General features: G+C 45.0%; 1 protein-coding gene across 1 annotated transcript in view; it reads left to right on the top strand.

Annotated features, from left to right (window-relative positions):
* The window catches only part of CAPN1 (calpain 1), a 306,415-nt gene that overhangs the window by 236,335 nt on the left and 42,575 nt on the right, over positions 1-27,505 (top strand). The window contains exons 6-9 of the mRNA XM_085625758.1: positions 14,174-14,342; positions 17,662-17,745; positions 25,075-25,160; positions 25,504-25,578. Of these exons, the coding sequence (XP_085481884.1) occupies positions 14,174-14,342; positions 17,662-17,745; positions 25,075-25,160; positions 25,504-25,578 (414 nt within the window). The remainder of the gene's footprint in view (positions 1-14,173; positions 14,343-17,661; positions 17,746-25,074; positions 25,161-25,503; positions 25,579-27,505) is intronic.

Here is a 27,505-nt window from a genome sequence, read left to right as displayed (position 1 = left end):
AGCACACAATCAAAGTGGGAAAAGTTTAAAGTTAGTCTAAGCATTTTATTTTGTACTGGAAAGGTACTCTGCCAGACTAACACAGACACCCTTGTACTATGGTGCAAAGGTGTGTGCATGTTGCATGGCTACCTGATTGTGCACCGGCTCTAGGGAGAGGGGAGGAGAGTGCAATATCTCTGTCAGCATGGCGCTCTGCTGCTTGCTCCTCCTCACGCAGCGCAGCATTGTTGACTGCTGCGCTGTGTGAGACTTTGGTAAATAGACCCCTATGTGTCAGTGCTATTGTTGAGAAATCGGAAGCTTACACCCCCCCCCCACAAATCTTACTGACCAAGCTACACCCCTGCTAAGGATAACATAAAATAAATTCAGCTGTGGCGAGCAATAGATTAATCATTAGTACTATCCTCAACTCGCGACCTCCCCCCCCCCCCCCCCCCCCCCCCATGTAGGCAGCCAACCCCTTGTATGACCATTGGTCGTGCACGGTGTGGGGTTGGCTACTGGCCCGTTATGACCAGCCCCCTGCTGACAACAAACCCCATACTCTGTAAGGCATTTGGCTGTGCAAAGCGGGGGTTGGCAACAAGGCCTAGTCAAGTCTCCCGCTGGCCTGGAGCAGACATTCCTTCACTACCCGTGTTGCTGCAGGCAGGGAAGGCATGTTTGCTTCCATCTGGCAGGAGATTAAAAAATGCTCTTGACAGGTGGGAGCTAACATATGCTTCCCTGCCAGTCGTTGTCTGGGCAGGGAAACTACTGTCTCCCGGATGTGGGCTACTCGGGATACAATAACTGAGCTGACCCCGGGGAATTGGTCCCTGGGACCTTTTAAGGGTCATGGAGGGGAGCTGCACAGCCCTCCTCCCTTTTAAATACACATGGCCTGTGGATGGGGAACTGTGGGCTTTTTAGGCTTGTGGAGCAGGGCTGTGCAGCCACCTCCCCTTTTTTGAAGAATTCTGCACCTGGAGGATTGGTATCCTAGGGCCTTTTTAGGCTATGTGCTCCCCTCTCCTAATTTCTTAATTTTAAACTGTGCCGAACCCCCGGGCCCTGGCGCACCCAGGGGGTTGGTCGTTGACATGCACAGGAGCCTGCGATTTTTAATTTTTTTTTTTTTTTTTTTTACAATTTTTTTTTTTTTTTTTTTTTTTTTGCCACAGATTCATGGCTCCACCACAAATTTGCTGCAATATTGAAAACGAAAGTAAAACATTTTTGGCTCCAGGTTATGGGACTGCACCACCAGGCCTAGGTGGTCAGGGTATCCCTACCATGCCCCCTATGTCTCTTTTTGTGTTATTTTTAGGACTCCAGATTCAGTCCCGAGTCCTAAGAGGGCTCCCTCCACATCATTATTGATATAGTGATATAGTGGGAGCCAATTAGATCTCAGCAGGAGATCTCTTGGGTCCGTGGAACCTCCGCGGTGTAAAATATATAACGTTTTTGAGCCTTCATTTCTCTAAACTACACCAAATCACATTTACACCAAGTTCTAGCCTTTTGAAAATTTAGTCCAATTTAGTCCAAATCCATTCAGCGGTTTGGGAAAGTTTCCATGTGCAAACCAGTCAAAAATGAAGCAGTTTGAAAAAAAATCTCATGGAGGTTCATCAAATGGTGGCAACACCAAAAAGGCATTTACCATGGCAACACGATCGGAAAACCGTTTTTTGACTTGCTTATAACTTTGGCACCGTTTGTCAAATTTTCACGAAATGCTCCCCAAAATATGCCCTCCAGATTCTTGTTGTGCATGGAAAGTTTTGGGGTGATCCGTCAAGCAGGGGCCGAGAAAAAGGTAGGGTAAAAAAAGTGCATTTCCTATAGAGATTTTAGACACGACTACAGTCTGAAACGGAATTATACCAAATTTGGCAGAAAGCTAGCTCTTAGTCCGGAAAGAGCCCTTTTTGTGATTTGGTATACATCTGTTCAGTAGTTATTGGGATATTCAAGAAAAAGAAATTTGTATATCTGGGCAGAGCCTAAGCACAGATATCATGTTGAGATCTGGTTGACTGTCAGCACTTCAATCAGGAAGTGCTGGCAGCCATCTTGGGACCAATATGCATGATACACCCCATTAAAATGCATTGTAGTGAGAGGCAGGCTTTGAGGGTCACAAAAAGGAGAATGTATAAAGGGTGATAACATATTTTAGGTACAATATAAACTATTTGTTGATGGAACCATACTCATTTTAGGAATTGTGGTGTGTTCTAAGAGGATTTTATCCTGTGAAAAAGCTTTCTGCTGGGATTTCATCAATCATGTTTGAGAGAATACTGTTTTATCATGATCTTACCATAGAGGTTATGAAAGGTGCTCCAGAATCTGAAATGAGAGCTTATTTTCTGTAAGTTCACACTATCTTTCTCAGTCAAATGAGAATGAAGTCTGACATTCTCAGAATATCAGAATATCATGTACTTCCAGCAGGCGCAGCCTGTCAGTTGTCAGTTGATTCCCCTGTGTTCTACTGCAGCCTCCTAGAGTGTTCTATAGAACAACTAGAGTGCTAAAAGTCTTACTTATGATAAAGGTATGGCACACCGGAACAGGGCCGGACTGGGAACCAAAACCGGCCCTGGTAAAGTGCTCGGCCGGCCCCCCGGAGGGTTGGGGTTGCGGCCGAGCTGTTTGCCAGGGCCGGTTTCAGCCGATTTTGTTACAGGGGCTGCAAAAACGGCCCCTGTAACAAAAACGGTCCCCTGGGGCCAAAAATCGGCCCCCACCCTGGTGGCCCACCGGGGAAACGCCCGGTGCCTGCTACGGCTAGTCCGTCCCTGCACCTGAAGCCATCCCGATTGAATCCCTGGTGATGAACAACTTTACTACAGTGTTCTAATGAGCAACTAGAGTGCTAACATTAAGAATTTGTGCCAAAAGTGTAGCACATCTGAATGCTCTCTTGATGAAATCAAAGTGGAAAACTGAAAGCATTTTCTACTGAGCCTAATGCTGCAAATGGGGAAATTAGGTAGCTTCATATCTAATAATTCTCCCAAAATGGCCACCAGAGAAAAAGAGCCCAAATGTAGCACAAATATCACCCAAATATAGCGCAATGACAGAAGTGTGTAAAACAATTAATTGTTTTGTTTTTTTGCAGTTTTGTATAACGCAGACTTGACCTGAAGGTATTGGAGTGCTTTACATGAGCATCATTTTTATTACACAAGGATACATTTATTTTGGTTTTAGGCATGGGGAGAGTAAGTGATTTGCCCAGAATCACAGGATGTTGAGCTCATACCTAAACTCGTACCTGGTTCCCCAGTTCCAATGGCTGCCGCTCTGGCCATAACGCCACATCCTCTCCCCTAAGTGTAATATATAGTCAAGTGATCAGCTGGATAAAAGAAACATAAAGATAACAACATTTTTTAAAGTGCTTTGTTGCTATTTGAGAACTCCGAAAATATGTTCTTGTTTTACTTTTTTAGAACACTAACCATAATTTCAATGGGAATAAGACTCTCGCTTTTATAATTTCTAAGGGAAATGCCTTAATTATTACAGTTTTGATTACATCAAGATAACGTCAGGCGTGCCACACTTTTCTAATAAACATAGTATGTTAGCAATCTAGTTGTTCATTAGAATACTGTTGGGAGGCAGAGGTCAAGGGCACAGACTCTATTTGCGGGCAGGGAGGAGGGGGCAGAGGCTACAAGTTGACCACGCTGGGCAGGTGAGAGGGGCAGTGGCAGCACAATGTTTCATGGAGGGCAGAGGAAAGGGGGGCAGGGGCAACAAACTAACCTTGCAGGACAGGCTAGAGAGGCTGTGGCAATATAACAGACGATTGAGGGCAGAAGGAAGAGGCAGTGGCTCCAGATATTTTTAAGCCCAAGAGGGCTTTATTTCTATCTGTCTCCTGCCTAAAATGTCCTGTTTTTCAATGTAAATCAATGGGGAAAATCAACTTCTCAGGTTTCTTTTTCAATATCTCCCTCCTACCAAGTTCAAAAGTTTGGCAAGTATGGTACATTGGATCAAGGAGGGCAGGAGGAATTGGGTAGAGGCATGGATTCAGATAACCAAGGGCTGGAGACAGATAGTCAGGGGCACCAAACTGACCTTACAGGGCAGGTGTCCAGGGTTGCAGCAGCACAATACACTGCACAGGGCAAGCGGGATAGCAGTGCAGCACAATGGACCTTGGCAAGCAATAGGGGAGGTACTGGGCCATGTACATGGATAACAGAGAGCAGAGGGGAAAGAGACCAGGGCAGCAAGCTGACCATACTGGACAGACAGGAGGGACAGTTGCAGCATAATGGACAATGAAGAGCAGGAGGGAGGGAATAGGGGCACACCAACGGACCTTACAAGGCAGGAGACCGGGGATCGTGGTCTGCACATGGAAAATGGAGGGCAAGGGGCAAGAGAGCAGGGCGGGAGTAGCAAGCTGACCATGAAGGGCAGGCACGATTGGCACTGGAAGCACAACACATAATGGAGGGTAACATGGAGACTATAATGACGCACACAGACAAAACAGGGAAGGTGAGAGGGTGTCGGGGCAGCAACCTGACCACACTGGGCTGGTGGGAGGGACTGTGGCAGCACAGGAGATGGCTGCAAGTCCCAATCTCACCTCCATGAAATCGCCAGTAGATAGTTATAGTTAGGACCGAGTTTCCATAGGAAATCTGAAAATTCTATTTTGAATAACTTTGGCGCCGGTTGACGAATCATCGCAAAATTTTCAAAACTAATGGGGCGCTCCGCTCAGCTCCTACCCTGAAAGTCTCGGGGTGATTCGTCAAGCGGGGGCTGAGAAAAAAGGGGGGTCCCAAAACGCGTTTTCCCCATGCATTTTCCCATAGGACCTTTAGTCGAAGGTACAGCCCGAACGGCTGAACAGAATTACTTGAAATTTGGCAAAGAGGTAGTCCTCAGGTCAGGGATGTGTCTTTTGCATATATGGATGCAAAAAGAACTATTGATGGACAGAATGCAGAACAATGTCATACATTCACCCCAGTACAGAGATCTGGGCCTAAATCCATCGTTTTTTTGCTCACCATGCAATTCCAGTTTGAAACCAGCCATATGCAAATCAGTCTTGACCCTGTGCCTCATGGGAACAGTCCAGCCCGAACTGCCAAGCCAGGAACTGCCAAGCCAGGTCCTCCCTGGACTGGAAACAAGCATCCTTTGTACCGCTTTGTTCGCCATAAGTTGGCAGGGTATGCTCAGACGTGAGTCCCTTGCTCACTTTGCCACTGGATTCAAGCAAGCCTGGCTGAAGACGGCTGAAATGCCAGAAACCAGTCCTAGGAAGCTTGTTTCCGGTCCAGGGAAGGCATGGCTTGGCAGTTCGGGCTGGACTGTTCCCATGAGGCACAGGGTCAGACTGATTTGCATATGGCCATGTCTGAACTGGGGTGGCAGAGTGGGCTAAAGAACGGTGATGGATTAAACCCAGATCTGTTGACTGGGTGTGAGTGTTTGATTGGTTCTGATGCTCCGTCCATCACCACCCCCTTTTGTACCGTTTAGCATATATGGAGTCAATCTGTTCGGGGGGCGTGGCCAAGCCAGCCACGATGGCGGTCATGCAGTACTGAGGCTCCGTGACCGGGCGCCTCTTCGCAGCATCTCAGAGCATTGAAACGGGTGTTCGGCGGCCCAGGGACCTCCGGAACGTACCTGTATGGTGGAGCAATCCCGATGGGCGCCCGAACGCGTCTGAAGCTGTAGTACCGAGGCTTCCCCCGGACGGAGCCGCTAGCGCCGCAGCCCGCGACCTAAGATGGCGCCGGGGCCTCCTTGACGGAGACGAGGACAGAGCGGGGAGAGACACCGGGGGCGAGAGGAGCCAAAAGGAAATCCGAGGATTTCGGAACAGAACACCCTGAGGCAGATGAGCATCGCGGCCTCACCCAGACCCGCCACCTTGGATACCGAGAGCCCGCAGTAAGCTGGGAGCGGACATTGGCGTCGCCACCGAGGGCCCCAGGTACCCCCCACACCTGACTCCTGGGGAGTTGGAGGGAAGGTGCTGGGATCCGGCAGGAGCGGCACGACCTGGGGATTTCTTGACCCTCTCGCACGATGCCTGCCTGACCTCAACATGGCCGCTAAGGGGACACCGGCACCTCTCCTGCACCACCGGTGAGGCCTCTACCTCCGTGACTGTCACAGCGACTGCCTCCTCGGCGGCATCAGGGGAGGGTGGTGCGTTCCCGGTCAGCCCGTCCACCATCTATCCAATGCGGACCACCTGAGAGCCCCCTGGTGCCCCGGAGGGCCCTAGAGATCGGAGGGGACCGGCGCGACCGGCCGCACCGGCGTGAGGTGACAACAAGCCATACACCCTGCAGGGGGCGCCCCAGACGCCGGGTACCGTCCAAGCTCCCCCCGCCACTCACGGCCAGGCCTCGCCGACTACTCCCTGAAGTGTTGAGGGTGTCTCGCCTCTGTTGTGGGCTTCTGGACGGGACTTAGTCAGCGCGGATGCCACGAGGATCGCCCACGAATCCTGTGGAGTACACCGCCAATTCTCGAGGACGTCGCAAGTGATCTCTCACCCAAAACATCGGACGCAGGCGTGCTTCTTGTATAGGTGGTCGGCAATTGGAAGCGCTATACGGGGGGTTGCGGCGGTCTGACACCGGGGGCTCCGACGCCCTACCTGTGGAGGGTGGCCCAGAATACCGGCTCGGGCTGCTGCTCCCCGGCGCCGCTCTTTCGTTGTCCTTCATCACCGCACCTTCCTCTCCTCACGGACCCCTGGCACCGCTGCAAACCCTCGAGGCCTGACCAGCGGCGCCGGCCTTCCCGCCCCCGGTGTGGTCGGGATGGGGAAATCAAGGCCCGCGCCACACCAGGCGGTCCCGGAGACAGCTGACTATAACTCGCGCGACCGCCACTCTATCACAAGGATGATGTCATCAGTGATGTCATGAGTGATACCACTGACCATGTCATGAGTGATGTAATATGTGACGTCATGAGCAGTGGATTGCGGGCGCGCGAGTTATAGTTATCTGAACTAACTATAACGGGGGAATTTCATTGGTTTTGTACGAGTGAAATGTCCAGCTAACTGTAACATGTGTGAAACCGATGGTTTTTTAAGTGAAAAAAAAAATATATATATAGATATACTTTTAAAAATTCATCCATTACGTGGTTACCATAACAAAAGGCACAGTCAAAAGTGACTGGTCAAAAACCGTAGATCAGAAATAACATCAAAGCCCACAGCACAATCCTTATTCCTGCAGAATTCCTGTGGCTAAGACACTGGCTCTAGAAAAAGCTGTAGTTCAGGTAACAGGGCTACCGGTTGTCAAGTTGTTGGTCCCCGAGACAGTCCCAAGAGGAGTAAGGGACCCAAAGGTACTCAAGATGTTTTTAAATGGAGACCAGTCGCTGGACTAAAAGCATTCCACTTGATGTAACAAGACTCGGGTGCCCATTATTCAGGGAAGGCTGATCGGTCACTGTGGCTGGATGAAGGCAGGTACGAACCTTGTGATATTGGCCAGTCAGGCGACAGCGTACAATTATCCCAGATTGGAAAGTGTATATATGCAGCCTCTCGACCTGTGGGAATACTTGTGCTATTCTTTCCGATAAGGGTCAGTTTGATATTCAGGATCTTGTGCAACTCAGCTGACCAAAATGTTACGAGGAGCCAGTAGCCACTCCAAATAGCCTAAACCATCTCTTTATAAACCTTGCCTTAAAAGATGAAGAGTTACATGGGATCCTGTTGGATGTAAATTCCTCAAAAAGCAGTGGAATCTACACAAGGCCTTGGGCCAAGGTAAACTTGGCGCAGTCTTTTTAATGTAGACCTGAAGCGCTTGTTTGGTTGGTGCTGGGAGAATCCACCTGACAGATAAAGAAGTGTGTGGGTTGAAAGGATTGTTGCAGGTGTACATCAAACTAGTCTCCTTGAGGACCAAATGGCATTGGTAGTCAGCACTGTAATACAAGACCTTTAACTGGTAGGGATCAGTGGGTATCGGGTAATCGAGTATCGAGTCATGTGGCTTGTTGCACGTGGGTCTAGATCGATTCAGAGAATAGACATAGGGATGCAACACCACTAATCCAGCCACCATATGGATACCCTCCAGATTGGTGCTGGCATACAGAGCATTCCATTAGGTCACTAAGGGCACTCGGGAATGGTACAGCTGTAAATTTATAGGATTTGGCTTGGTGATTTGCTAAAGGATTAAAGATCGGTTTACCATTGCTGGTTTGATTCGACCAAGGCCAAGTTTGATCAGAATTGTGTTGGTCCACTAATGGAAATGAATTGTCTCGTTTGCACTGCGCTGAAGAACAAACCTTGGCAAAGCCAGAAGTTCTGGGTTTGGCAGTTGGCCTATTATATAAAATATTTCATTGAACCTCTTTCACACCTATTTGTTTTCTCAATTCTTGTTTCGGGAGACTTGCTCTGTACTATGTAGGATGCACGGCAGATTCGAACCAACATGTTTGGAGGCTGTTCCATGGTAAATACCAATGGATAATCAATTGCTATATAGACAGTTGAGCGGATTGTGGGTCCCAGCTTAGAAATGGGTGCTGGACATCTAGAAGCATGTGGTAGGTAGTATATTGTCTATTTATTCATAATCCCATGCATCCAGGGGTTGTTCCAATCTTTGGTTACTGCTCTCTATGTGCTGTAATGGATTGGTTGAGTGGACACCCTTACCAGCAGTGTATGACACTAGGGTGAAGCAGTCCGCCCCTATAAGAGCGATCGCAGAGCATGAGCCACCAGTCCTGCTTGTGATTGTGTGGAAGCTGTTCTTCATTCCAGATTAAAACAAATAAAAAATCTCACACAACAGGCAGAGAGGTATGTCCCCCGTTGCTTCTTCCTGGGATCCAGTGGACAATTGGGACACTTTCCCGGTGTGTAATAGGCAGATACTGTAAAGAGTTTTTAATTATTGCTGATCCGCACAGCGCTAACATCAGTGCTGAGAATTCTGGACTTAAAAAATGATTCTGATCCTGAGGGATGGGTTTGGTTCAGTGCATACACTGCAGGTAACCCTCAAGCCCAATCTCGACCTCCCCTCCGCAATGCTGTCCTATCATTCTTCCCATCTAGGCCAGCCTCTCCTTCACCCCTTCCTCCCACATTTCACCATAACCCTCATCACGCTCCACCTACAGGTCATCCACTCCCACTTCACCCCACAGGTCACAATCACCCTCTTCTCTTTACAAGTCACCTTATCCCTCTACATCTCTCTTTCTGTCTCCCTCTCCATAAGGGTTACCTTTCCTGCAGACCCCCATCTCCGTCATCACTCCTCACATGCGGGTGGCTCTCTTCCTTTCCTCTCTTTTGCCATCTCTCTCCATGGTAGGCAATCATATCTTTCTCATCCCTGTAGTTCATCGTCTCCTTTACCCAGGGTATATTATTATGTGTTTACAGACATTTTGTGCATGAAAATGTCTACAGGGAAATAGTTTAAGCTCTGCCATTAACCTTTCCTCCTACAAGTCACTTTCTTCTTCACTCTTCCCTCCCCCTTTTGCTCTCCTCTCAATCTTCTGCGCTTCTCGCTGTAGGTCTCCCTCTCTCCCCTTCCTTCTAGGTATGTATGTAAGCTTGCGAATAGTGCCAACCTTTCTACACAATCTGTGGTTCACAATAAATAGTGCAAACAAAAAAGGAGAGAGTAATGGGGGATACAGTATCAAGAAACAACCATAGTGTAGATCCTCAGGAATTTAGATGTTATACAGTTTTCTGCATGTTGGGAATAATGTGCAAATTTGTGGAGGAGTATGGGTTATGAGAGGTGTGTATGATCTGATTGTATTGTTTTGAAGTCATATTCAATTTATATTTATGTATTTATTATGATATGTTGAATTAATTTTTGATAATACAATATTTCTGATATGTTTCTATATTCATATGGTCATGGGCTCTGCTTTTCACGAATAACTGTTAGATAGTAGTTGCCTGAGGATCTACATTATTGTTGTCTCTTTTCCCTGCCTCAGGAAATTTCCATTATTACAGGGGGGGGTGGGGTGGGGGGGTGGTCCCTACTTCATGTGCATTGGATACAGGATCAAGGCCTCCTCCCTCTGCATGCCTACCCCAGAGGTCACCCTCTCCCTTAAAGCATCTCTGCCTGCAGAAATCCCTCATCCCTTCTTCCTGCAGATCACGTTTTCCCTTCCATCCGCCACCCATATCCTCGCCCCACAGATTAGTATCCTCATGTACCAGAGAAAGTTCTCCCTCTTTCTCATTACATTCCTACCGCAACAGGCAGAAAGGTGATAAGACTGTTTTTTTTATATCGTCCTTAATAAAATATTAAAAACCCTTTTCCAGTCCTCTTATTTTTAGGTCTAGGCTACTAGGCAGCAGCACATCTGTTTGGTTGCAAAGACACATTGTGGGCTTCCCAAGAGCCTTCCTGGGCTTAAAGACTGCCCATTGCTTACCATAGGCTGGCCTTATTGGCACTCTTATTTACTTGTTACTGTTTTCACAGCCCCCTTCTTTTGGCTTGCCCTCCTTCGTTTTGTCCCTCTCTTTAACCACATCCTGTTAATCATCTCTGTGATTGGCTGGGTTTCTTTTCTTCCACTGCGGACTTGTCCTGAACTCGTTTTTTCTTATAGCTTAAGTAGTATTAGTAGCAATAAACTTTATTCGTTAGCCAAGTACCATCAATGTGCACATGTGCAAAAACATGTCAATAGATACATCATAAAATAATTTTAAGACATGTCACAGCGCAATTCATTAAAAGGAACCAAACTTATTCAAGGGTCATTTTCTTTAGCCATTACTTATGTGCAAAATGGAGGCAAAAAATCAAGCAGAACTATGTGCAAGTCGAGTAATAAATACATAAAAACATGAAAATGATCTTCCAGCTATAAATCTAAAATCAATGTTAATAAGAAATAAAACAGTCATTAAATTTTTTTTCCCATTATCGCTTAGGGGCACAATCGGTAACCTACCACGTTTGTGCCATACCGCCTGTAGAAAGTTTCTCGTAGCAATAAGTTTCTCGTAGCAATGGCTCTTACTGGAGTGGTGTCACTCCTTAGTATTCTAAGGGCCACTATACATTTTGTTAGTTTCAGATTTTGGCACGCAGGAATGATCCATTTCCGGCGCGGGCCATGGTAACTCGGGCAGAAGAATAATATGTGACTATATAGCTTAAGTATTTTCTTTCCTGATCAGTTTCCTCCTCTGCACAAGTTAAAACCTGCGTGTTTCTTTTCTCCTATCCATCATGCTCTGTGTCCACATGTTTTCTCATTTTCCCTGTTAATGTAACTGTATAAATATTTTCTTTGTCCTTCTCCATACAATTTCGAAGCTTTGCTTGCCTCTTTAATTTTAAAGCCTTTGCAGTGACTTTTAATTGTTTTCAGTGCCCAGTATTCTTTATTCACTCGTGTACTAATCTTACTGTTTATCACATCATAATTTCGATTACAAATTTTTTACAAATGATCCTACTCGCTGTACTGTATGCTTACTCTTACTCATATAAAAACCTTAACATTAGATATTATAAATCGCCGCAGTGGCGGCTGGCATCTACTGAGGCTGGGGTTGGGGGGAGGGTTTGGGGCAGGCAAACCAAAGAAATGCGCTTGCCGATCCTGACGACATCCTCCTCACTCCGACCTCGTCTGCTGCTGGGACTGCAGTGCAGCCCCCAGCAAACTCCCTCGACCAATCCAGGACTGCTCACGTGCTGTTAACCAGCATGTGAGCAGTGCCCTGATTGGTGGGAGCGGCCTCTGTCGACACTTCAGAGGGTATCGGATGCCTGCACTTGCTCTCATCCTAGCTGTCTTAAGACAGCTGGGTTGATAGGTTTAAAGTGCGCATGTGTGGCTGGCAATCTCAAGCCGGCTGGCTAAAGACACATGCACACTTTAAACTAGTGCAAAAGGCGGCCCTTTGCCCACCACTCCTCTCTCCTCACTGAGCAGGCCCGCCCTGATGCTCGGTTCAGGACGGGACAACAAAAAATTACCATTTTATTTTTTATCTCTGGGCCTTTGGGGCGGCACATGAGTGGGGCGACGCTTCTCCTCTCCAATGGAGGATCCGCCCCTGCTTTCCCATCTGGTTTTGAAGTTTCCTCCTCCATACCATTAAATAAACATGGTGATCTGTTTCTCTAACATTTTCCTACCCCTTGTGGGTTTTTTCGCTTCTATTCTCCTGCGCCATAAATATTTTACATTGTAAAGCGGGGGCTTCCCTGTCCATTCACAGGTTTCCTCCTCCATAATTTTTTTTTTTTTTTTTGCTCCATGATTCTTTCTTCTCCTCACAAGCTCTCTCTTTGGGTTTCCGTTCTCTGCAGTAGTAGAGTTCAACCTTCCCCATGCTGTTTTTCATGTTGCCTCATCCAAGCAATTCTTCAGCATTTCATGTGCCTTCCTTTTACACTCCATCCAATTTTTTTTTTTTTTTTTTTACATTTGTGTCCTCTAGGTAGTTTTCATTACCTATAAAAATCCTCTAGACATAATTTAGAAATGTACAGCGTGTGTGTCAAATATGACATTTTTCTGACGTTCACCTTTGTTTTCTACTTTTCTGCCCTCCATTGAGACTTCACCTTTACGCGTTGCTAAATAAATTTACATTTGTGATGACCAACTTTGCCAGTATACCTAATTCACCCTAGAACTAACATATATAATGTTTAGTGCAACTGTACTAATACATGCACAGTCACACTTTTATTATTACAGTCCACTGGTCATGTTACAGGTTATTACCAGACTAGGGCGAACTTGCGATTAGAAAAATATTGTTTGTCTTACAGATTTCGTATTACATTTACTTAACACATGGAAACAATTCTCCCAATGGTTACGAGGCCACTTCAAAGTTATTTTTGTCTTACTGCACAATTGCAATAATCCCTTGTACCGGATAAATATCCTTTTTTAAAACCAATATGAAAATGCTGGGTCATAAACCATCCATGCAGATGTTCAGAATTGAATAGGCTATTTATTATTCTTATTGCAGGTGGGTGGGCATAAATACCCACTTGAGGCTTCACCTTTCGTGAGTCATGGTCCTCACACAGTGGTGATAAATACCATATTGCACTCTGCACATCTGCATATATACTCTCCATATTGCAGTCTGCACATCTGCATATATACTCTGTGTTTATAGTGACATATACAAATTATAGTTATATTACCTAAAAAGGGGGCCTGGCAGGAATTTCCTCCCGAAAAAAAAAGCACATTTTGGGGATTTCTTTTTTGTCCTGAAATTAGATATATGCACACAATTTCCAGTGAACGCTTTAGGTGAAATAGTTTCTCAGTAATGGTATTCTATGTGAAGTTTTTTTCTGTGATATCTCATACACCCAAAAATTAGGCATGGTTGCCAGATCCTGAAATAGTGGTGTTTCGCAGATTGCCCTTACATCGACGCAGATCCTGGACTGCTGGAGGCCAGACATTCTAATGATTATGAATTGGTTTTTGTTTGCCATGTCATACCTCAACAGTGTGTTGATAATCTGTTTAACAACTGCGGAAAGTTGAAAGGCTGAGTTGGCTTAGCCAAGTTTCCACCTCGCCATCATCCGGCCACTCGGTTCTAATCGGTTAACTCAAGCTTGCCATCGTGACGGCCATTTTGTGAAAAAAGATGTATCCGTTTATTCTTAGATGGAAATCCTAGTTTCCTGTAAAACTGCGCAGCTCCTGCACGAATCTCCTTGGTAGTGAACATTGCATGTCTCAACCTTCAGGTGCCCTGGCGTGTTTTCTTCCTTGGCTTGTTTAAGGCCCTCGACTGGTGGTGGGCAGGAATATCATGCTGATTACTCCAGTGTGACTGAGAACGAACAACATTATCCCCACTGAACCTAGCCCCCCCTCCTTTGTTTTGCAGCATAAATGTCTTCTAGATCCAAATACTGTGCATATCCCGCTATGTAGTGGTTGGAGTCGGAAAACCCTTGTTATGCAGAATTCATAGACACCATAGTGTTTTTTAACCACCAGATGACAGTAATGTATAACGCATGGCTACTCTAAAAAAAAAAACAAAAAAAAAAAAATTACTTCTCTCTGTGTCCTGTAATTTTCAGTACTGAATACTTTCCCACCTCGTCCTTCACAGGGTGAATGGCAGCTACGAAGCCCTTTCGGGTGGCAGCACGTCCGAGGGGTTCGAGGATTTCACTGGAGGAGTGACGGAGTGGTTCGACCTGACCAAGCCCCCCTCAGATTTGTACCAGATTATCCTGAAAGCGCTGGAACGAGGGTCACTGATGGGTTGCTCCATCGATGTAAGTTTGAGATGGGTCAGCTGCAAGGAATTTGGGGATCAGGAGGGATTATAAATCGTTAGGGGCATTGAGTGGCAAGAGTGACTTCTTTAAAACATCGGCAGACCATCCGGCAATCTTCAGGTCTGTCTGTCCTTGCTCTTAATAATGCGAGGTGTCAGTGTTGTTACTGGCATGTAGTTGTCTTCTGAACACATAAAATGGTGATCTGCCTTTTGCCAGGTCCGTTTGTGCATTAACATTATCGTATACATACACACCTAGGGGCCGATTATGATGCGGCCGTAAAAGGCTCTGACCCTCGGTCGGAGCCTGTACGGCCGCGTCGTAATGAGGGTTTATTTTACAACTGCCTCATTACGATGGAGACGGTCGTAAACTAAACCTGCCGGTCATTCCGGCTGGCTTCTGACTGGCTCGGAGAGCCCGTCGGCCAGTCGAAATCCAGCCTGTAATCTCAAGGGCGGGCATTTCCACCCTTTAGATTACAATGTCAGGTTTCAACAGCCTTTCCTTGCCAGCCTTTCCGACACAGAGAGGCTGTTGAAACTCTACTTTGGAGGCCTCCTGCAGGGACCCCTTGGGTGCAAAGCCTCCGGTTGGAGGCCGAGGGGACATCTATGGTGCCCCCCTGTTGATCTATGGCAGGTACCTTGAGATGCCTGTCATGGGGTGCTGGAATGAACTGCACCTCCCTTATCTCAATGGGAGTTTGTGTTACAGACGGTTTCCGGATGTAACACGAGCTCCCATTGAGAAAAGTGCAATGCGACCGAACAATGCTCTGTCACATTGTAATGGGCCGGTCGGGAATGCTGGCTGGGTGTCGGTCAGTCACAGGACTGAGACTGTGTCGGGCGGAAGGATTTCCGTCCGACATCGAAATGAGGCCCATGGTGCTGTGGCTCTGCTGCATAGGCATTGCTCCAGCTGTGCTGGGTGTGTCCAGCTCTCCCGGTATGTTGCGTTGCAGTGTGAAACCCATGAAATTTTCACCAAGTGAAAGAGACCTCTGGCAAGCACATCTCCCTGGCCTCAATTCAGGAATGACCTCAAGACCTGGCTCTTCTATTGCACTGAAGACCCCCCTCCCACCCGGCGCCTGAACCATGACGGGTGAATAGCTGCGCTGTATAAGAACCCGGATTGATTGATTAGTTTAGGAAATTGTCTCCCTCCATTGTACATGCCGCACTGGTCTTTTTGTATATTAACTGTGCCATGCAACAGAGGTTTTATTTGGCGGAATACATTCCTATACTACACTCGGAATTGTTCTAGTGCATTTTTGTATTCACATGGATATATTTTCAGGTTCAGACCCCTAGGCCTTTATTTCAGCTTTCAAAAGTGGAGCTTGGGGGTGAGTGTTCCATACTCTGCTGTCCTGAGTAGGGTTGTAACAGCCTAGGGTGAGCAGAATTTCTGATGGCTTCTCCTCTCTGCACAGCATCAGTAGAGCCGGGACAGGGCCACTTTTTAATCCATCTCAGTCATTGGAGGATTTGAATGAAAACATCAGGAGTATATTTCCAAATTCCATCCTGTCCTGTCCAGGTCGGACAGGAGGTGATGCAGGAACTCTCCGGTGAGACAGAAAAAGAGCGGGAATGCTTGGGAATGAGGGGGAAAAACACAACGTTTCTCAGCTGGCAGACAGCTGAAGTAGAATACAGCCATTAGCTAATCCAATAGTCGTTGGTTGTGAAATTTTGACTTTGCCCCTATTTGTAAATGTTTTTGTAAAACTGTGCAAGGGGACTTTGTGTAAGTGCACATTGTGCAATAGCAGAATGCTGTCATCACTCATAGAGAGCTAAGCCAATAGCTGAAGTGGGCTGTTTCTGTTGCCAACTCTGCATTCTGTGGTGGATAGATCAAAAATGTGAGTGACACAATGATAGACCATTGGAGGAATAGAGCTGACTAAAGCTCCTATACCTAAGGATACTATATGTATCATTTTTATTAAAATCAAAAGGTATTTCTTTATTCCAGACTTATTAAAGAAGGATCTGAATGGTCGGAATTGTGCTAGAATAAGCTGGGATGTAGGACTTCTGAGCTGGAGTTAACGTCTCAGAACTTTTTTTATTTCTCAGATCTTTTCATCTTAGATTTACGTATGTAAACTTTACACAGCGGCCAGTGTCTTGGAATGCTGTTGTAAACTGAGGTTACCTGAGGACTCCATTTCTACAATGACACCATGCTCTTTTCTTATTTTTTTCAAACAAAGTAATACATTAACACAATTGAGTCTCTGTTAACTTGAACTGATAACTTGTAAAAAAAAAACTTTAACTTGGTTTTGTAAAAGTCCCAGAGCAGTCCGTCTAGTTGTCACAGTCGTCGGGCTACCGTAATGTAAGCTGGGGGCCCACATACTGTTTTCCGTTGTTTGCTGATCCTTTTCTCTTATAGTGCCTGCTCATTAATGCTTGGCTTCTGTTGACTTGTCATGTTGTGGTGTGTTCTATATACTGTGTAGATTTTTTTAACCGTAATTTATATTTTATTTATTCCTGTACAAATGTTAAGCAGACTGAGCCGAGAAGGTATTTAGTGGAGGGATGAGTCTCAGAAGTCAAGCAGTTGTTTTATTGGTTTTAAAAAAGAATCCTTGAGCAATGGGATTTCATCACTACATGTTTTGACTTGTGTCTCTCTCTCTCTCTCTATATATATACACACACACAAAGTGAACAGCTGTCATGTTTTGACAGGCCCCGCAAGACACTGTAACCTGGACGATGAGTGGGTCATTGTTGGACATTGAGTGAATCGACATTGATTTGGCCTTAGCTGATCATGTATGCGCCTTCATTGAGGTGTGCATAGTCAGGACCATGATTGTATAATCATAGAGTGGATTATTGCCAAACGATAAATGGGTTATCGTTGAGTTGACATGTAGCTAAGCAATCATGGATCATTCTGGAGAAGGTCATAGTCTTAGGATGAAAGGGTTATCATCGAGCATCTAATTCAGATTAAATTGTCATAGTTACATTTTATCATCGATAAGTGGGTTATTATCCCATAATTGGCAGGCCATTATGGTAGTGTCCTATATAATTCACCCATATTTTGGAAAGCAAATACTTAGTGTATCGGTGCCTACTATGCCACGGCCTGCATGCCATTTTGAGATGCATGCTTTGTGACGAATAGACTTGTGAAGAAAGAGTGAAAATGGGAAGCTTTGCCCCAGGCTTTAACAGTTTGGAACAGTTGCTTTCCTGTTGGGACAAGGTTACAACAGAAGGTAATGTTCTCATAAACTGAGGTCTATATTCACGGCACTCTTTTGTTGCAGATCACCAGTGCAAGTGATCAGGAGGCTGTGACGTTCAAGAAGCTTGTCAAAGGCCACGCCTACTCCGTAACCGGTGCAAAAGAGGTAAATACATTTTCTGCATGTAGCTTTTCCATCTCATTCTGAAACATGCTTCTACAGTTTTCTTTAAGATGTGCTATGTTTGTAGCATTCAAACCTTTTGAGTTTTATTCTCTTCGGATATACTTTGCCGTCAATGAGGATCAAGGATCATAGGAAGTTCTCTAACTGATGATGGAGAGCTATGGTCCCAGATAATTATCTTTCTTTAGGCTCTTTATGTTGTTGTATATTGATTTCACTTTCAAAATAGTTTCAGATTCTTTTATGAAGTGACTTCCTGTCAGTATCTAAAAAGTATGTAGGCATGTTAATCAACAAGTGTATCACACGCATATGAGTTTATGCTGTTATGGGCTTGCTGGTGTTCCAGTGAGACCCCACGGCCCTCAGACAAGCAAAGTAAGTAAAGGTTCACTTTTCTGTATTACAGAATTTCTGATTGTTAAAAAATATTCAAAAGGTCAAGTGCTACATGTAATAATGTGTACTTCAACTCTTTCTAAGCACTTGTACTCCTCATCATGATGAAGAAGGTACAGGATTATCACATAAATTTTATTAATGACTTTTCAGTACATTTGTATGTTGAAAAAACTTGGGGTTGGGCAACAGGCATGTGTGTGTATTTATATATTTATGTATTCTACAGAATAACAATAGTTAGTTATAGTTATGGTTAGGTCAGAGTTTCCATTGAAAATACTTGCAATTTTTTTTTCTTGATCACTTTGATGGGATTCAGTGATTTCAGACAATACTTTCCCAAAAATAGTTTTTCAATTTAGGTTTGGCTTGGCAAATTTCATGCAGATCTGTGAAAGAAGGAAGTGGGAGAGGGGTCAACAAATCGACTTATTTCCACTCCCATAGGATTCTTTGTTCTCCTCTACAGAAAAAAACAGCCCAACAGAATTACACCAAACTAGGCATCAAAGTACAACTTTACTCAAGGTGGGCTTTTTAAGAACAAAGCATTAGAAAAATATTTTGGTGGTCTTTAAATGGTTAAGAAGGTTAGAGATATCTGCACTGTTATACAGTGAATTCTACACGAATAAGGCTCAAGGATGGTTTGTGGGACCAAACTGGGGAAAAAAAGCAATCCGTTTGGATAAGATGAGGGAACATTTTCTTCCCTCGTCCACTTTAGGTCCACAAACCTAGTGTCTAGTTTGTAAACCCGAAGCTTCTGGCAGCAACAGAAAATGTACTCTTGTTGTCGTCATTACATAATGCAGAGCATGGGCTCCATATCCTGAAGAGCCCCCGTATAGATCAAAAATAGAAAAAAACACCAGTTTGTATTCCTTGGGCTGTAAACCCCGTGAGGGGTTAGCGGACCCAGACAGACCCCTCTGAGTCTGTGGTCAATTGTCCACATTCCCGGTACAAAGATCATAGTCCAGAGAACTCATGGACACCCTTTGGGTTCCCTTTCCTGGTTTGTGGTCCTGAGACCACAGACTATGAAGCTAATGGAGCCATGTTGGTTCCTATTTCAGCATTTCAGTTTCAGGATTGTGAACTATAGACTACAGTCTGGGCCTGTCAGGGTCTGCAGTCACAGTTTCATGTTATGATTGGTGCACGGATTTTGCTCAGTAACAGAACTATGCTTGGGACCATAGAATATCAGTAGATAGGGACTGAGTCACCATACCACCTCAGTACCATGAGCCTGAGTCCGACTAGCTATAGTGTCTCACTTGCCTTCCTACCCATCTCCAGAGAGAAAAATGAATTGACCCCTCAGAACACAACATTCCTGACCTCTCAGGGATCACGGTAACAGGACACACTCTTTCGCTCACACACAAGTCAATGATACATTATTCGGCAATTCAATGACATAAAAGTAAACATGTTAAGCTCAATCACTCATACTCCATAAGATATGCCCAAAACCGCAAAGGAAGTTTGAAATGTTTATTTAAACTATTGTGCTCTAGAATGCAGTATACATGCCACAATCTGAAAACAACTGCCTAGCAAAAATACCATCAGCATAGTCAGTAGACCGTATATCATAAAATGCCCTGTCATATTATAAGACAGATTAGCTTAACCCCCCTCCCCTTCTACAGAGGCAAACTGATCATACAGCAAAGATCTCTGTGATTAGTTACGGACCATGTACCTTGGCATACACAGATGGACGCTCTACATCTCAGATACAGCCGGGATCTTCTCTCAGGAAATATCTGTGTGTGTGACATTACTGTGCATAACCTATATGACAAAGTGTACATGCTCATAAACAGCTGCATTCTGTGTTGTGTCTACGTGCTTGTGCCTGACCAGAATAAAATAACGTGTCATTGTTGTTTGACCGTGTCTGCTGTGTTCAGACTAAATCCCAGCAAAGAACAGAACGCGAGAACAACAGCAGGTTCTGTGTGAAAATTAAGCCTGGGTGGAGTTCGCGGAGTAAGTGGAAAAAAGACTCCGCCACGATATGCGGAGCTCCGCAAGCAGCAGAGTTTCTTTAGATAAATGTAGTTCATGGTGATTTTCAGTGCAAGCTGCTTGACAACACTGTGCAATCATCGCGAACGGCACCATGCACAGTGCAAGCGGGCGCTGCTTCCTTTTTGCTGCTCTAATAGATTTTTACTCGAGCGGCAACTTTCTCCTCGCGAGCGGGCGGTTTCTCAATGCTAGCGGTCGCGAGCATACGTGACCACTCGCAATGAGAAATCTGACTACCCGTGTTGAGAAATCTCGCCGGAAGGTTGATTGTCCATGCTCGCCAACTTGTTGTTGACGATTGCGAATGAGGAAAAATCTCGCCATGTGGTGGATTTTCCTCGCTCGCGCTCGCCAACTTGATGTTGATGAACACGAGTAAAGAGTGGAGTTTTATGGACCTCGGCGTAACGCGGAGTGCAGAAACCACGAGCGGAGGGGAGTTTACTGCCCAGACCTAGTGAAAATACAATGTGGCGCAAAGGCAAACATTTTTATATAGTAATTTGTGCAAAGCAAATGCGGTCTATGTCGTGCACAGTTAGGCTAACATAGGGAAAACTACAATGACATACACATGACCTGATGCTGCAAACAGAGTTAGGCATCCTTGGCCTTCTGTCTGGCACTTGTTTATGAGTAAGTAGTATGCACATGCTAGAACAGAAGAGATTGGCCATAGTCCTGTCAGAGGAATGGCGTCCTCGTTTGTGGGAAACCCTTAACCCTATAGAACCATTTCAATTTCTCTCTGCCCCAATCCCAAATGAAACCTCTGAAAATGAATCTTCAGTGATAAAGTGAAAGCTTGTTGTGGAAGCAGTACTCTGAGTGCTAATATACAAAATAAGTATAGTCCCCTGTCAGCATATGCTTAATCGCGAATTATCAAAGAGATTCACTTTTGCTAATACATGGACCTGAAATGCTACAATAAAACCAAATAAAACCGCAAGTTTACTTACTGGCTGTATCTCAGAAAGGTCAGTACTAATAGCATTCAATGCTCATAAAATATATATTTAAATCAGAAGAACTTTACATTTCTTTATGCTCATCTGCAGTGCAAACAGTTCCTAAAGTGTAAAATATACTGCTTGTCAATGACGTTTGCTTAAGGAAAATATCTTTACTTGTGCACTCTCTTGAACACTTATAGTCCTGCAGAGTAAAACATGATGTAGCTATACATCACTTGGAATTTGATAAAGGAAATATGTTTACAATCCAGTCCCTGCATTTACAGTGTTAAGCCTATGTGGTTTTAGCTCTGTTAGCAGGGGAATAACATGATTGCATTTATTTCTGCCCCTAGACGTTACTTATTTGTAAAGTTACAGCTTAGAGGTTTAGGCACACCTTCTGTGCTGCTGCCTTCCTTCTGTGTATTCTGGTAGTTTATCCTTTGCCTAAACATTCAGTTTTAACTGCCTGCTTAGTGTTTGTTTTCAGTTATTTCAGTTAACTTTACAGCTTGCACAGGATCATTGGAGAAACAAATACCAGCTTTAGATAACAAGCCCAGAGAATCTGAATTTATTTGAATGAAAATGCTTCTTCATGGACTAGCAGTATTGTTTGTGGGGTTGTGCGGATTGTTGAATGGGTGAATGTGAAATCAGTCGGTGAATAGAACAATGGATGGATGAGTGATTCGGTGCGTTGATGGATGGATGAGTGCCTATCTGAATGGATGAATATATGGCTGGATGATTAGGTGAGTGAAAACATGGACAGAGAGCCGGGGGGGGGGGGGGGGGAATGTGGCATAACAACCAGAGCTGCCAACTTTGGGACTGGGGTACCAGGTTCGAGTCTCGGCGTTGGCTCAACATCCTGTGATTCTGGCCAAATCACTTCATCTCCCCGTGCCTAAAAACAAATATAAAAGTGTCCTTGTGTAATGTAACTGGGGCTCATGTAAAGCACTCCAATACCTTTGGGTCGAGTTTGCGCTATATAAGACTGCAAAAATATGGTGGAATGAATAGATGAGTGTACCGAAGGATGAATGGTTGTGCACAGATGAATGAATATGTAATAAATGAGCATGTATCAAAATGGCTACAAGCCATGATGGTGGCAGGAGCTCGTCCCATTCACCACCACCGCCGCACCCTCTCCACTGCTGCATTCAGTGATGCATCCATTGATCTACTCTACTCAGACACAAGCTCACTCATCACTTACCAAGCACTTTTATTAATAAATAGATTGACCTGCAGGTTCTACCAATGCTCTGGCTGCACCTGGCCTGAAAGATTCTTTGAAGAATCAAAAAGAAAAAAGCTATATAGCTCAGACCTTGCTCACTAGAGCATGCTTTACTGTTGACCAGAGCAACCTTTGCAGCAAGACTGGAACCTTTGCATGCTCACTGGTGTGCGCTTAGTCTGAATGGAGACCCCCTTCTTTTCTTTTTAAACCACGCTAATTTGTGAATGCTCATTGTTCCTGCCTATTGTGAACTGGGTTCACTGTGGTCAATCACAAATCTACCTGTGTTCACTTACTAGATGTTTCTATCACTGTTCCCCTTACTCAGTCTGCTAAACACAGACGTGAGTACACCAGTAGAATATGTGCATTAGAAACAACTCCTTAACACATTCGCTGAGGAGAGCTACACATTATCAGCCTGTGCTTAAGATCAGCGAGACAGACCATGTTCACCAGGCCAAAATCAGAGCATGTGTAGCAGAACAAAACTGCTAAAAAATAATCACAGAGGAATAGCTAATAGCCAGTGCATGCTCAGAGAAGACTTTAGATATTAGACAGGAGCAGACCTTGACTATTTGCCGATAACTTCAGTCTGTTTTGTCGACACGCTTTTTCATGGGTGACCCTGTTCTGATCAGCGTCCGTCTCTCATCCGTGTGCATTCACTCCTGGCATGAATCCGTGACGATTAAAGCTCTCAATATTCGGACTAGTACGGATTTAGGCACTTATCACCTCATACGCAAGGATGCCACATTACTGTTGCTATGTTACAAAAGTACAAAGTTATAGGTACGAATGACCTGATAACCACGTAATTAAAGTTGTAAGTCAATGACCCACTTATCATAGTTGCCCAATCCAGAAACTATATTCACTCACAGGTCCTGAAGAAAGCCACCCGACCCGACTGTGCATAAATGGGGCTGAAACGTGTCGACCGCTCACATGGACTAACCAGTGCGTAAGATCAGTAACTTGGTCTACACATGCACCACTCTGCTTTTACCTTTCCACATCCCCATAACAATTAAAGACTGTTATTAAATGGCGATGTAGGTAATTTTAACACACTTCACATTAGCACCCACACTTTTTCTACCTTTTATCTCTGGTCGCTACTGTAGTACCAGTTGGTCAACCTCTTGGTGGAGGTCAGCATACCTAAACAAAAACCCATTGATGATTCTGTCACGTTACAAATAGGCGGAGAATCAAGATATACAGCCGAACCACCTATGTACGTGAATGAGGTTTTTTTTTTAGAAAGAACCAACAACTAACGACCCTGGTTACACAGGTACAAGTGATCCATTCTCTTGTGATTATTGAATACTATAAGGAAGCTGAATGGATCTCAGCCTCTTTCTCCCTTCCCCTTTGATCTGATACTACAATTGTATGTATGTCATAAAGAATATAGTAAGTGGTGACTGAGTGCAGTTTTTGGATGTAAATTAGCCCCTCATGCACTGCAATGCAGGCACACCTTACTCAATGGAATTATACACTATCCAGCCAATGATGTAAGGTGAGAAGGAACTACTCCTCTGGGGCAAAACCAATGACCACTCTATGCATACTTTAAATAATTGGTAAAAAGAGGAATGGCAGACAGGTGAAGCATTATCCAAATGCTGGCGCTTTTGGAATAAGGTTTCTAGAAACTGAATTGCAACACTATGTGGGCCTTATCTGAAAGGGTACGTTCCTGCACCAGAATAGTGCTGTGTTAAGGTTACAATCTTTTCACTTTGCTGTGAAAAGGAAGACCTGTCAGAGTACATAAGCTGAAGAAGCAGACATGATTTAAATGCATTAAATAGTGTCTGTGGGAAATGTAGCACATCCCAGCACTTCAAACATTATAAATGTAGTATTTTTAAAATCTGTCATTTTATTTAAAATAATATAAATTTCACAGAATAAGGCACAATGTATTCCAGACGTTTCTTTGCAGCTAGTACTATAAAAATACTTTTTAAATTACATTCAGGTGACCCACATGTCTTATATGTTACTCTGTCAGTCCGTCAATAGTCCACTTACTGTTAATTCATTGGAGGGGTGTTTGTGTGTCAGTAGAACAAACAAGCAAAGTAAGGAAGCTCTTGTAAACATGATTGGGGTGGTTCCAAAATTCTCCAATGATGCATCTTTCCCTTTTACAGATTTTTAGAAAGTTTTCCTTTCATGATTGATATCTGTGTTGAATACAGAAATTACTAATACGAAAACACTTCCACAAGCATATGATGTCACCAACAAAGCTGTTGTTGCTGGTAGTGAAAAGACTTTGGTGCAGTACAAAACATCCAAACACAAGAGGGGGACAGTTCTGATTTAGCTCACGATGGAAGATTGATTCAGCGTTCCTCCAGAACACATTTGAGATACACCTGTGTTATACATTCTTTCCTGGAGGGAATGTGTAAGTCAAACATTGTATGGCAGAATTGGGGTGCATGAGAGACCATTTGGGTTCTAGAATCAAATTTTGCTCTTCAATTCTCCTGAAAGTGTTCTGTGTTGAAGACACTCTGTGGGTACTCTTCGTAGTGTTTCCACTTAAGAATCCTCCAGAATCAGTAAATTGATATGACTCTGTGCTCAAATCTGATAGCCTTTTTTGTATTTTAGGTGAATTACAGAGGGCAGAATACTAGCCTAATTCGCATGCGTAACCCTTGGGGAGAGGTGGAGTGGACTGGGCCCTGGAGCGACAAGTAAGTAATAAAGGGGAAGCAAGATGTATTGGCTAATGACTCAGCCTTGAGTGCTCTTCTCACTAGAAATCCTTCCTGTCTCCCTTTCTCGTCCTACATGTATGACTGGAGTACACCAGCTCCTCCAAAGAACCCCTCTGAATTGTAAAAGTAACCATGCATACTTTTGTGCTGTGAATACATTTCTAGTTCCCTGACATTTACAAACTTTAGTGCAGCTATCTGAAAAGAACTCATCCAAGTGCTTGTATTCCCAATATATCCTTAAAAAAGGGGCTGGTGGACAGGAGGGGGAGAGAAAGAGCTCTCAATAGACTTTCTTTGTTTCCCTCATTCTCCTCAGCTCCTCTGAATGGAATTCCATAGACCAATCCGAACGTGGCAGCCTACGGAACCAAATGGAGGATGGCGAATTCTGGTGAGCACTTTTGTCAAGTGGAGGGGTCTACGTTGAGATAATCATGTCGTAAGGCATAAAGGCAAGGTTGGGAGTCACTGAGAGGTTATACTTGTACATTACATTGATACATTACTTGTGCAAACGTCTGTGCAAAAGAATACTGGGAATTGTTTGCCATCTTTTGTTATACAGAGAATTCAAATTGCTAACAAGGTAACAATTTAGGGTACTCTCAAATGTAGAGATGGTTATACGATCTGTTAAATCAATCATATATTTCTTTCATTGTCAAGTTAAAAAAGTTAATCTGCTTTTTCTAAACTTTTTTTTCCCAATGACAATAATGGATAATGCTGTGAATGCTCAATACAAGATGCAAAATGTGACATTTCAGTTCACTTATGAACCACAAGTACGCCCACTTCCTTAAAGCTACCTCTTCCTCTGTTACAGAGTATTGTATTGCATTGTAATTACATGTTCGAGGCATATGAGCTGCAGATTATATACTGTGCATAGCTCGCCATCTGGTGTTGGGCCCGGATGTTTGCAGTTTGTTTTTCCTCTTGGAAAGTCTTTGGAAGTCACGAGTTCGGTGACTCCTCCTTTGGTTCGTATTGCGCATGGGCTTCGGCTCCATCCTCAGATTGTTTTTTTCCGCCATTGGGCTCGGATGTAATACTTCGCGCTCCGGTTCCGAACTTCCCAGTTCAACGATCGACGCAAAATCCTCGCTCATCGAGCTTCTTCAGATAATAAATCATCTTACTCACCTTCTCTTCGGCACTTCTTCGATTCCGGTCATCGACGGCGGCCTTCGGGCCTATTCCGGCTCCAGTCTCGGCTGATGGAAAGAACTCCCTTCAAGAAGTGCCCTCGATGTGGGTCCAAGTTTCCCCACACCGATCTTCATGAGGTGTGCAACCTCTGCCTCTCCCCAGAACACGAGGCCCGAGACTGTCCCGCCTGCAAGTCTTTTCGCTCTAAGACGACCATTCGAGATCGACGGGCTAGACGCAACATGGCGCACTCCTCGACCTCCGCTCCAGTCGACATCTTCGGAGACTACGTCGAAGCTCCGGGACAGCAGAACATCGAACAGGAGGACGACGACCTCGTGAGTTCTTCCGAGGCCGACTACTCAGATGTGGAGGACATCACCCCGGCGCAGCGGGTCGTGAGTACAATACCCACGCCCACGCCGATACCGAAAAAGGCTTCGGTCACACCTTCGCCTCCGGGCCTAGGCAAGACCAAGGACACTGCTTCTCACACCCCGCCTTCAGGCCCGGTAAAGAAGCCTATTAAGCCTTCCGGCAGCTCGGGCTCGAGCCAGCTGACTACCGGTGCCGAAAAACACCCTTCGGTCCCCAAAGAAAAAATCGGCCTCCACACCGAACCCGGCACCCAAGCCTTCGGTGTCGAAACCTGCTCCTCCGGCGCCGACCAAACATCACAAGACCCTCGGCACCGACACTCCCGTGCCGAGGCCTTCTTCGGCATCGACCAAAAAATCGGAGGTTCCAAAGAAGCACGGCTTAGATAAGCCTAAAAAGCCGTCGGCCCCGAAAACTTCGGCGCCGACCGAACAACCAGTGTCGCAGGAACTTTTCACACCGGATCCTCTGCAAAAAACACTCACCAAGGATCCAAAAACTGGACACTTGACATTGTCTTAAAAAAGAGACACTTGGACAAACCAGCTCCACCTCCACCTCCAAAGAGAAAGGACATTGCTACCTCTCCTTTCAGGGTGCCTTCCCCACCTCCTCCACCTCATCGTTCCCCCACCTTGTCTCCTGTCCCTGACGATTTGGGAGACCCTTATTATGATCCAGTGGATGTTCCACAAGACCCCACCCCTACTGGATCTCCAGACCCATGGGATGATTATAACAATCCGGACATCCCAGATGTCCCACAGGATGACCTTTACCCATCTAGG

The sequence above is a fragment of the Triturus cristatus genome, chromosome 9, assembly GCF_964204655.1.
Source record: "Triturus cristatus chromosome 9, aTriCri1.1, whole genome shotgun sequence".
Classification (NCBI taxonomy): domain Eukaryota; kingdom Metazoa; phylum Chordata; class Amphibia; order Caudata; family Salamandridae; genus Triturus; species Triturus cristatus.
Note: the sequence above shows the minus strand (reverse complement) of the source record. Positions and strands in the feature narration are given on the sequence as shown.